The 12,600-nt window shown below is 33.3% G+C and overlaps 1 protein-coding gene and 1 long non-coding RNA gene across 4 annotated transcripts; one reads left to right on the forward strand and one right to left on the reverse strand.

Annotated features, from left to right (window-relative positions):
- Positions 1-3,931: 3,931 nt before the first annotated feature.
- Positions 3,932-8,380, forward strand: LOC108474521 (uncharacterized). Of its 3 annotated transcripts, XR_008279962.1 has the most exons (5): positions 3,932-4,038; positions 4,265-4,391; positions 6,663-6,991; positions 7,128-7,509; positions 7,667-8,380. It is a non-coding gene; the product is annotated as an uncharacterized LOC108474521 (long non-coding RNA). The 3 variants fall into 3 exon arrangements; XR_001869908.2 differs by lacking the exon at positions 3,932-4,038 and having other exon boundaries at positions 4,098-4,391; positions 7,667-8,379; XR_008279961.1 differs by lacking the exon at positions 3,932-4,038 and having other exon boundaries at positions 4,098-4,315; positions 7,667-8,379.
- On the reverse strand, positions 4,732-9,163 carry LOC108474520 (polygalacturonase At1g48100-like). Its single transcript, XM_017776467.2, has 7 exons — positions 8,415-9,163; positions 7,642-7,773; positions 7,201-7,428; positions 7,065-7,109; positions 6,770-6,977; positions 5,883-6,073; positions 4,732-5,452 (listed from the first exon to the last, which is right to left on the reverse strand). The coding sequence occupies exons 1-7, from the start codon at positions 8,775-8,777 to the stop codon at positions 5,060-5,062; spliced, it is 1,560 nt and encodes a 519-aa protein (XP_017631956.1). The 5' UTR covers positions 8,778-9,163; the 3' UTR covers positions 4,732-5,059.
- Positions 9,164-12,600: the final 3,437 nt, after the last annotated feature.

Below are 12,600 nucleotides of genomic sequence, written 5' to 3' on the forward strand. Positions count from 1 at the left end.
ACAATTATGTCCTTAATATAATGGTTTATTAAATAGTTTAATAAAAGGGCAAAATTGGTATTTAGTATATTATGTTAATTTAATAAAACAAAACCAAATGATCATATTATTTCATTCATCTTCCACTGGAAATAGAAAGAAAAGATAAGGTTTAAGTGTTTGAAGCATTCGGCCATGGTCTAAGCTTGATTCAAGGTTCGTTTTTTATCCGTTTTTGATAATTTCCACATTTTTGTAATCGTTGCACTGTATTCTATCAAGCCCATGTCTCAATTTTTGATTTTTTTTTTTGATGATTTTGAGTTATGCCATTGATGAAATTATGAGTTTTATGAAGTTTGATGATAGTATGTGAAAGCTTGATGTTGGGTTAACATGTTTTGTCTTTGAAATTTTGATGAATTTGAGTAATTTGGGCTAAATTATAAAAATGAGATTTCGAGGGACTATAATGTGAAATAAATGAAATGAGTGGACTTATATGAACACTAATAATATTCAGCTAAGCATGTGTTTAAAGAAATTTGGTGTATTTTGTGATTTTATGAATTAAGGACTAAATTGTCAAAATGTGCAAATGTGAGGGCTAATTTTTTAAATGGCCTAAATATGTGTTTTTGGATTGAATTGAATGATTTAGTGAATAAAAGAGTCAAATTTTAATTTATATAAATCAAGAACTAAAGAAAACGGAATTAGATCGGGGAAGTCGAAAGTCGTCGAGTAGCCGATTCCGTCTATCCGAATCAGTACGAGGTAAGTCGATATATAAATAAACGTGTTTTGAATTGAATTAATATTTTTTATATGCTCTTGAATAATGATGAATGATTATATGAGTTGAATATGAGATATCCGAGAAAGTATCGATAAAGTTTCGACGTTCGAAAAGCCCCATACAAACCTTAGGAATAGTTAGGATACATATGTCATGACATAGGATTCGATATGTGTTTTCGTGTAAGACCACGTCTGGAACGTTGGCATCGACTGATGATTTACGTGTAAGACCATGTCTGGGACATCAGCATCGTATTTGATTTCATGTAAGACCCTGTCTGGGACAGTAGCATCGATATTTGATTACATGTAAGACCACGTCTGGGAAGTTGGCATTGTACGAGCTTTCCAAGTTATCCGAGTATCCTTATTGATTTTGAACGGTTCAACAGGCATTCCAAGAGAATGAATGACTATGTGATTGTGTATCTGATTCAGGTACTTTTGAATTGTATACCATGTTTGAAAATGAAAGGTAAGTACATGTACCTTGGTCAATATAAGATATAAGTTTAAGTTGCTATGAAAATGAGATATGAAATATATATATATGAATCATGATCAAATGAACTAAAAGAGATATATGGCTATGAGAATGTATTTTGTCTTAAAATGTGCAAATGAATTAGTTTAAATTGATGTTATAAGTTAAGTTTATTTGTATATAGCTTACTAAGCTTTTGAAAGCTTATTTTGTGTGTGTTTGTATTGTTTTATAGATATCGAAGCTACCGAAAGCTCGGGGATCATCAAGGATCATTACCACACTATTGAACTCTATTTTGGTACCTTTTGAAAATGTATATATTGAAGTATGGCATGTATAGGCTAGAGGATTTTGGTTATGTTTTGTGATGTGTATATCTAGCCATGTGATATGGCTTGGTTATGGATGCGATTATGAATGAATTTGGTATATGCTTGTGTTCATAAAGGATATGTTTTTATGTGCTTCAATGGCCTAGTGAAATGGTCAATTTGGTAAGGTTTTGGCATGTGAATGAATGAGGTGAATTGGAGTTATGAAACATATGATTTAATATGACTTTGGCTTATGATTTGATATGATTGAGTATAGTTTATAAGCTTGAATTTGGTTAATAATAATATGACATGAATGATGTATGTTTTGGTATTGAAATTGGTTGAAATTATAGTGCAGATGTGCTTGGTTTAATGTTTGTAGGTTTGACCTATATTTGGTGGCAAATTGGTTTTTCAAATGGCCTATTTTTGTCCACACGGGTAGAGACACGAGCGTGTGTCTCAGTCGTGTGCGACACATGGTCATGTTGTATAGTCGTGTGTCCCCTGGGGTACCCTACGATTTTAAGTCAGTTTTGAGCACAGCCAAGGCACACGGGCGTGTGGCTAGCCATGTGACCCAAGACAGTTTCGACCACGGCCAAGGTACACGGGCATGTCTTGTGGCTGTGTGATTAAGTCAGTATGTATACCCTGATTTGACACAGTCTAGACATACGGGCGTGTCTAATTTTGTGTGAGGCACACTGCCTGTTCACACGGGCATGTGATCTCTGTAACTTAGAAAGTTTGTTTAAGTTTCGAAAATTTTTGTAATGGTTCGGTTTGGTTCCAACCCTTCTCCAAAACATGTTTGAGGTTTTGTAAACCTTCTAAAAGGATTATTTGTGTATGAATTGCTATGATATGATGATGTATGATTTATGTTTTTGTAATGTTCTAATATGTCCGGTAAAGCCTTTAACCCTAGTCCGGCGACGGGTACGGGTTAGGGGTGTTACAGCCATGTACCCCATCCACCTAGTTTAAGGCTTCTCATACGGTTCATTCACACGACCGTGTGCCCCATGTAACTTAGATTTTATAGTTTGACCCAAAATTTTATGTTTGAGTCAGATTAGTCATTAAATAAGTTCCAAACTATTTTTACTGAATTAAGTAATGAAATTAGGTCCTTGATGATAAGAAATATGTTAGAATCCATAAGTGATTGAGTTAATGCAATATTTATTTGTGTTTATATATATATATATATACATATATATATATATATATATGCATGAGTTATAAATTGTATATGTTGCCATTGTTTCTATACTTGCGATAGAATGAACGACATGCCCTATGATATTGTTAATTTTTTTTGTTGTGCATCCACATCCAAAGGTAGATTCCATCTGCGGGTACTACTGTGTATCCACAACCAAAGGCCAATTCCAACTGCAAATGTTGTTGTACAATCTACAGCCAAAAAACAGGTTTCATCTGCAGAACTTTTTGCTGTGAATCCACAGCCAAATGAGAATTCCAACTACAGGGACTTGCTATGTGTCTACAGCCAAATGATAGTTATTATCTGCGAACCAGTAGTGGTTTATCCACAACCCAATGTGTTGGATAAGAAAGTTCTGAGGAACTCCCATTATAGTGTGTAACGGTGGGGTATGATCTATTCTGTTAAAAATCAAACTATATGTCATCTTTAAAATCATGCGCACATAAATTTGGAAATTCTTTTATGATATAAATATGCATGGAAATGTGTATATTGAAGGAAAAATCTGAAATTTGTTTATTCCGATATTTGCTGTTGTGAGTTTCGATATATGTTAATGATGGTTGCATTGAAAAAAAATTGATAGTCTGAACTAATTGTTTGATTATGATCATATCATGCGGTATTATTTAATGTGTCTTATCAACTGTTTGCATGAATTTTCTTTTGAATAAACTCACATTGAGTATTATAGCTCACTCCTCCTTAAATTTTTATTCTTACAGATATCTTACCAAGTTAGGACGTAGACGTGACATCTAGCGGGTCCCGGCTCAAAAAATTTACTTCTTTTAAAGTATTATAAGATTACTATTTTTTCAAAGACTGTATCATCTTATTTGAATCATGTCATGGGACTTAAGATTTAAGTTTGATTTTACTTTATATGAAATTTAATTTAAATTATTAGAATATTATATTATGTTATTATTAATTACTATGTATGAATCCTTATTTTTATTAAAATTAAACAAATCACTTCTCCACTATAAATATAAAGTTTAAAACCTCTAACATTTATTAATTAAATTTTCTACTAAATTTAATAAATGTTAAAAAGATAACTATTTTCAAAACTCCTATATAACCCTCCAAAAACAATAGCACGCTACAGCACCATCATAACCATAAAACCACGAGTATATTAATGTAGTGGCAATGAACTTTGGCCCTCAACTCGATCGGCTCCTTGCAGACCGCGTAGCACAACTTTAAAGGTGGAACAATAAATTTGATTAATTTAATTAATAACAATAGTTAAATTAACAAAAAAAATAGAGTTTAATAAAATCCAAATAATTTTAATAAAATCGATTAATCGACTTAATTATTTTGTTATCGAGTTTTCGATAAGCTTGCAATTTTTTACTTTTTACTGAACCAGTCTGATGTAAGAACGTCAGTGATTTTTAGTTAGATCTCTGCTAATGCTTTTATTTGCAGAATCGGGGAGAAGAATCTATGGATTCGAAGGAAAATCCAGAGAGATATAAGGTGGGAGACGACGCCCGATCTTCTTATCGATCAATCTGTTGGCACCCTACTTACTCTACTTGTTTGATTTTTTCAGGTTACCGGCTTGAATTATAGTTGAATTGTTTGTTTAAATGTGAATATAATTCATGAGTTATTAGATTCAGAAAACAAATCATGTCATCTACGATTGCAGTTCATGGTTTTCTTTGGTTTATATTGATATTTATTCTTTGTCTTAGCTTGTTCCTTTTGATATATAATCTGTTTCTTAGAACATAATATTGTCATTTGAGCTTAATACCTGCTTCTTGGGTGGTTCTTTGTCAATGTCTGATCTTACTTGTTTGCTTTCTTAGATAGACATGGACAGTTTGTGCATGCTCAATTTCGTTTAACCTTATGCTTTTGAAGTACAGTCTTTCAAGTGGGTTAAATTCAAGGAACAATACGTCTATATATATTGATGAACATCTGGTGGATAATGCATTTGTATAAATATCTCACAATCAAATAATCTGCCTGAATGAACAAGACAGTCTTGTACTCCAGTATTGGACTCTACCTGATATAACATGCTTGTATAATCTCTCATAGTGGAAACTAGGAACCGGTGTGATCCCATTCAAAGAAGAATGCCTATAAGCTAGGATGAGGCCTAAATAAATATACACTCTACACTTAACAAACGAATGGTGTGAGGGGTCAGGAGATCGCTGCCGACCACACAAGCGAATGCACCACATGAATTACCTACACTAATGCTCAGCACACATCATGATCAGATTGGACTCTGTTATTTGTTGGCTTCCCAATTTGTAAACAACTGATTGGGGGAACAGTAGGGGTGGTCAACTCTCCGAAAGTTTGCCAACAGAATGGATCGTAGAGGTGGTAACGTTCCTGCACTGGTTTTAGTTCAATGGCAGATAAGGTTACACCTATACATGGAAGGCTATCGCTGCAGGCGAAGTGGACAGGTTTTACTGTGTATGTTCCTCTTATTTTTTCATAGGTGATTCCTGATAGAGCGACTGCAGCTGTTTCGTTCGAACATTTCCTTTTGTCACAGTAGAACTGATCGATCACAATTGGAAGTTGGACCTCAGAAACTTGAATGTTCGAGAACAGAACCCCCTGAACAGATCCCGATCCACCCTGTAGATGTGATTTGAGATTATATGTAAGAAAACTGACTAGCAACCTATAGTTGTAAAAGAACTTAGAATGATAGGAACTTGCACTAACTTTTTCTTCTTTTTTTTTATCACTAGTAAGTGGTAATAGATAAGATTTTTGGACCTATTAAAAAAAAGAAATAAGATATAAAGGTGTAGGTAATATTTCAAAAAGGACACATGTTTTTCATATATGTATAGTTTTTCACCACACATGAACTCGAGTATGCAAGTAACTTGAAATATATTCCCCGAAGTTAGTCTTGTTATAAATTATGGTTAAAGTACGAAGTTTTAGATGCATTTTGTATTTAATTAAAAGCCAGTTTAGCTAATTGCTATGTTTTAAACTTGATGAGTTTTTAATCATTTGGGGGGGGGGGGGGGAGTGATAATGTTTGTATAGTTACCTGCCATGTCTTAATTCTGACACCATTCATTGTGTTATGCATAACGATATCCCTGACAGTGATGTTTGAGACACAGGCTTTAGAATTATCCCTTCCTAAGCTTCCAATGCTTATTCCATGCCCTGGTCCACAGTTCACATTGTGTATGTATACATTTGAGCATCCTGTTTGTATGGAAACGCAGTCATCTCCTGCACCGATTCATAGATTTTTAAGAGCTCAGGTTAGTATAAACACAAAAATAGATGTCTTTATGTACTAGTCAATTATCCCTGTGCTTAGAGTTGATTCAATTTAAGCATTTTTCGGAAGCATTAGACTCCTGAGGGCCTATTATTATCTTATTAATTAATTAGAACATGAGCCTGTTTTTAAGAAAAGTGGACAAGAGGCTAGGGGATTAAAACAAAAAGTTCGAGCTGTAAGTGGAGACAGGCAAACCAAAACTTGAGTGAATAAAACAAAAATGTATGCTTTGCTCTGTGTTGTTCAACTCTAATCCTATTTTGGGTGGTTGATGCCACACCATTCTTCTGAATATGACACATGTCAAGTGACCAGTGACTGTAACTCTTGAAGTTTGGATATTGCTGGCATCTACTTGTCAAAATATTATGGGTGATGGAGAATGTGTGGAATGAAAGCATTAGCAGGATAAGATTGTGAAACGTGTCTTTCAGTATCCTATCAGAACTACCTCATTCAGCACCTTTTCTCTGATACTGTCAGATGTTCACAAGGTCTTATCTTAACCCTTTATCCTTAAATGTTGACCCGCAGGTCTTACTCCATTCATTGCTGGAGCTCAGCGTATGGCTGCCGATTGTTTAACTGAATGCGGTATGGCAACAATACTTATTTACAAGCAAGATAATTTAAATAATTACCACAGGCGAGATCACTGCTATGAATTAGCACATCATTGGAGTTCTGTAGGTGAATTCCATCTGTATTAGGACTGTCCCCAGGAGATGAGACGGTAATATCGTGCACCACAACTCCCATGCAATTATCGAACTTGAGATGGCATTGAGGACTGTTTTGAATTGTTATGCCCGTGACTGTCACGTTAAAACTCCCATAAAACCTAAGTGCCTGTACAACGGAAGGTAAGAAAAATGTCATATGGCTGCCTGGTCATGGAATATGATTGGTTTTTTAATAGTTTCAAGTGCTCCTTACAGTTGGTTTGATGCTCGGCATTTTTCCACTGAGTTCATTTCTGACCTATTGTCCAATTTATAGGAGAAACATGATTAATTTACAGACAATCAACATAAAATTCCAGGGGCAAGTGGAAACTGAAGTAGGTGATTACCGGCATTGGTGGCCTTTCTTGAACTGTGCTGTTTAATGGAATTATGAGTTTTCTTTCATCATCATAGGGATCTTCATATGGGGCATCTTGCCACCACCCTGAGCCTCTTCCATCAATGATGCCTTTTCCTTGAATTGCTATACCTTTCAGCTTTGTAAATTCAAGCCACTGTAGAAGACCTTTTCCCCAGGGTCGAGCATCAGTCGGAGCAATAATTGTGCCATGCAGCTGAGAAAAAAAAAACTCAGCCACATCAGCCGTGATCTAGCATCAATTCTTTACTACCACAACAATCTCAAGGTGCATCAGGTGTTCCATTTCACTTGACATCAACCTGCTATTATTAGTAGTTTATCTTTCCAATTCTATTTGACAGTGTTATCTGTATGTTATTGACTCATTACGCAATATAGGAGTAATTAAGATCCCACATGGTTTTACCTGAAACACAATGTTTGCTTGACAGTATGGACCAGAAAATGAAATGGGTCCTACAAGAAACACAAATTCGGCTGGAACGACAACAGTTGATGCCTCCACTTTACATGCAGCTGCCCATGTGTCTTGAAATGCCTGCGTTGCATCGTACTAAGTCAGGTTTGCAGCTAACGTGATAATAACTACAGGCATAGAATTACAGTTGAATGGTGGTTAGCTGTTTGCTATGGTAATTATTGCTCCAATCACGTCTAAACTACCCTAAAGAGAATCATTCTTTAATTTGGAGTGGCCCCGCGCAACTTTGGTTAGTTGTGCTCTGCACTCTTTTGTTTCTACCACATTTTTTACTTGCTTTTCTTTGTTTCCGTATAGGCTTTCTATGCATTTCATATGATCATATTTTAACCAGTAAGTTCTGCTTTGCTAGCTATTTTTTAAACTTTTCTACTGCATTGCCCCCCTGAAAGTTCTTTTTCTCAAAAGTAAAAAACTGTCAACTTGCCTATTGTAGCTTTAATCAAACTTTAATGGCCAAAAAAATGAATGGAAGTTTAAGAACTTCGAATGCCCTCCTCTTCAAGTAACAATGGTGAATTAATCCACATAGTCCATTTTGTTGTTTGATTTGGTTGGGAAAATAATTAGTTTCAAGTATTGTAGCTCTTTTTTGTGCATGTGTTTTTGGTCATATTCCTAAAGTAATAAAAAATTCTTAGTATTAAGCAACACATTGAACATTGTATTGAGCGTAAACGAGAAGTTGACATTCTCACCTTAGTATCATCAGATTTCCCATCACCTTTAGCGCCAAAATCTAGGACGTTGAATACGGTAGACTGCTGATCATAGCCGTAACGGCCGTGGGGTGAAGGAGTTGAAGGGGGGACTTCTTCTTTAGGTTTAGGAGATGGAGTAGCTTTGTGGGACTGGGGAGGAGGAGGTTTAGGCTTTGATCCTCCATTGTGGTAATTGCGATGACCATGACTTCCTCCTTTCTTCTTAGATAGTGCAGCACCATACCTGCTCTGCCTCCAATGCTTGCCTCTTCTAGCAATGCATGTTTCAATACTTGAACACCATACAAAAAATGCAATTAAAATCATAAATGTGAGACTTCTGAAGTTAACTCCACCCATTTTTTTCTTTCTTCTTCTTTCTTAGAGTTTCTCAAGGTGAGAAACAGAGATAAGAACAGAGAGTGATAAAGAGAGACAAAGACAGAGAAGTGAAGCTTGTGCTTTGAGAGCCAAAATAATATGTGATGGTTGGTGTTTATATAGGGAGAAGATTTTGAAGCAATGAGGACTATTAAGACATAATGCAAAAATTTTAAAAAGAAGATGCTTTGATAATCCTTTTCATTCATACTTCATATAAAATTTTAAGGTAGCAAATCCTTTATAAAAATATATAATATTTAAAGTAAGGTTATAAGACATTATTATAATCTAATTTACATGTCCCATGCATGTGAATCATTCAATTTCTTGATGACCAATACATAACATCTATTCTGTAAATTCCAATACCCGACACCTATCGTCCTAGCTATTATAGGTAAATAGACCAGAAATGAAAAGCAATGTAGTTTCCTCCATTTTTTGCAAAATTCGAAACACAGGTTTCACATGTTTCTTCATAACTGGAATGCTTTTACAGTTTTACATTTATTTATTTATTTTTAATTTTATAATTTGCCTATTGGATTTCTTCTTTTTATTTTTTTGTGGAACATAAGTTATAAGACGTGACTATTAACAGAAGGGTACCCTTTCCAATCCTTTTTATCCGTTTTTAATTAATTATCAAGCACATTATTTATGGAAAGAATTTAAATTTAGAAAATTTATACTATTTTACAAAAAGACCATGTGATGTGACTAGCAACAGAAATATACTCCCTTGGATCTTTTTTTTTTTTTTCTTCTTCTTATTTCGTTCCAATCTTTCTGCTATTTTTTTACAAAATGGTTAAATATTTTATTATTCCATTATGGTTATATCAAAATATTTGTGTTATAATTATATTCTATTTTATCTGTTAAAAACTATATACAAATTTTTATAATTATTTATATAACTCCTAATAAATGTTCATTTTACAGAAATCTTAATATGAGATTTTTTTTTTTTATTAATATCATAGTATTATAGAAGAAAATTAAAGTCGGATTGCAATTGCAGCGGCTGCCAGCATTGCTATTATTTTATTTTATACAGATTTCATTCACTGCGTTTTAATAATTTAATAATGGACTTAAGAAATAATATTTTAATGTAAAAAAAGGCCAAAAGGGGACACGTGAGTAGGTTTATGTGCATTTGATGACTGAAGGGCCACTGATTATGACAGCTCCTCTTTATCACATGCAACGTTCACGGGCTCCACTTTTACCACTCCTTTTTTTTTTTTAAACAAAAAAAAAATCTTTATTCTAATGGTGTTGGAGTAATAAAATATTTGTATCGAATATATTAATACAACAATTATGGTCCTTTAAGTATATAGTAAATTTTAAATAAATTATTTGTACCAGTATTAATCACTTTCTAATTTCTAAGATCGTACTTTCATAAAACTATTTTTTTAAAATATATTTAATCAACATGAATAGTAGTAATGTTGGGTTTGTTTTAAAAATATGCAAACTGAATAGATAAAATGGAATAAACACTCGAATTTTTTCAGCCAAAGAAAAAAAATACACTCGTATTAACTTCACGTCTAAATTTAAATAAAAATAAAAGGTGTCTCACCATATGACAATGAAAAAAAAAAAAAAGTTACCCTCAACTGATTCTAACTGTCTGATGGTCTCACCTGGCATGTTTTGTTTTAAAAGGCGATGATTTTAAATATATAGGAATTAAATTATTAGGTTGAACTACAGTACTTGGCGGAGATTATTGAAAGAAACCCCATTCGCCCATAGTTTTGCCTAAGAGACATATACTATCCATTTCAAATATATATATGGTACAATAATAAATGCTTTACGCAATGTCACATGTTTAATTATTTCATATGGAAGAATTGTTTGAGATTTTAACAACATATGTTAAAATAAACAAAGGGCATAATTAATTTGACTTCAAGGGAAATTTCAAAATCAGAATAATATAAATTAAATTAATTACCTTTTAATTTACAAAACCATATACATATATTTTAAAATAAGCTTAGGTAAGGCTGCTTGGAACCAACCACACCTCATTTTCATCAACCAATAATAACAAAAAAGTCTTTCTATTGAGGCTTTAATTTGTCGTTTCCCTTTGCCACTTTCCCTCTTCCCTCTGCCCAACGTCTTCAAAACCATACAAAATATTTCCTCATTTTAATCCAACTTAATCAAAATTAATTCCTTTTTTAATTTCACCCTAATTAAATCGAGTGAATGCTGTATAATAGCTAGCTAAGTGCACATATAGACAAACAAAGCATATGTGAATAAAACTAAAAAAATAAAAAAATGGAAATTAGTGTTGATATAATAATTGGGTTAGGACAAGACAAGAACAGATAATGCGATAGGGAAAGAAGACCTTTGGCCTTCCAAGCCGTCGTTTTGTGCACGCATGCTATTAACTTAATTAATTCGTTAATAGATATTGCTCGTGAACTTTGTTCCTCTCGTGAATAACTCATACAGCCGTCAATGTCCAGGATTTTTTGTTATTTCTAAAAATATGGTAAGCTTCCAACATAATGGATGATGAAAGTTAATATAATGGTTTCATTTTTAAATTTACTTATTTATAATTTAAATGCATGAAAATATATGCATACACCTTCAAATTATTTACATGGAAAACATACGTTTCAAAATTTATGTATAAATGAAGAGAGCCTAGGCCAGTTATATAATAAACTCTAAAATAACCTATTATAATTAAATATATCATAATAATTTAAATAACTTTTATCATTTAACTCGTAATAGTTCAAAATGTTTGGGACATGACAGGATTATTTTTCAAACAGATTTACAAATATTTTTCTACACATACGGCTTGAGAATTAAAGAAGGAAAAAAGTACAAAATCTTTCTCTTTTTACTTTTTTTCTCTTTTTTCAAACTTTATTTTTACTTGTAGGGTTAAAGTTTATTAAGTCGTCTGTCGTTGATTTTAATTCTTCTATTATTAAAAAACTTATTTAAGTGACATTTTAATCTCTTAATTTTGCTGTTAATGAAATGGCATGATTTAATGGTGATTGATGTAGCATTAAATTAAATATTAAATTAAATTTAAAAGTTAAATAAAAGTTTCGAAAAATGAGTAGAGGTAATAAATTGATTTTATTTTTATTCCAATTTGTTTTTGATTTTTTTTGTTGCACATAATTGTTGTGTTTAAGTTATTTGTAGTTCGGTCCACGTGAACAATTGTTAAGCCACTGTGTTCCCTTTTGCATGTCAATTTTCCATAGGCTATCTCAATTCCCTTTTTAGCACCTCATTTCAAAGGTTTCTCACTTGGATCAACCACTTTAGGCCATTTGCATCCAATCACAATACTTAAGGCAGGACACTCACTCGCATCATGCATTTGGCACTTGTACCCGTAAAGGTCTCAAGCATCCATCTACATTGGTGTTCTTGAGCATTGACTATTATAGTCCAAGTTGTAATTCATCTTTAATAAAGACTACATCAAACTTAACACCGGGTCTACGCATACTCATCACATCACATGTGCTAAAACCCAAGGCATTACTCCATAGTTCACCTTTGCTAACCAAAGGTTGTTTCTAGCCCAACACATTCCTCAATAAGGTAACTCAAAGGCCTTCCACATTTTCCCCCATTCAAGGCTAGTTTAAAGTGTGATAGACACTCAACATTATGCACTCAACTTAAGGCTCAATCTAATACATCATCCTAGCATCAACACGCTAGTCCACTCGACATCTCTACATTCCTAGCAAGACTTGTAACTAGCCCACCTACTAGT

This window comes from Gossypium arboreum, chromosome 3 (assembly GCF_025698485.1).
Source record: "Gossypium arboreum isolate Shixiya-1 chromosome 3, ASM2569848v2, whole genome shotgun sequence".
Classification (NCBI taxonomy): domain Eukaryota; kingdom Viridiplantae; phylum Streptophyta; class Magnoliopsida; order Malvales; family Malvaceae; genus Gossypium; species Gossypium arboreum.

Coding starts and splice junctions, on each gene's coding strand:
- LOC108474520 (XM_017776467.2), bottom strand. CDS start 8,777: ATGGGTGGAGTTAACTTCAGAAGTCTCACATTTATGATTTTAATTGCA. Junction 7,429..7,641: donor AAGCAAACATTGTGTTTCAG/GTAAAACCATGT, acceptor TTTTTTTCTCAG/CTGCATGGCACAATTATTGC. Junction 6,978..7,064: donor TGCCGAGCATCAAACCAACT/GTAAGGAGCACT, acceptor TCCGTTGTACAG/GCACTTAGGTTTTATGGGAG.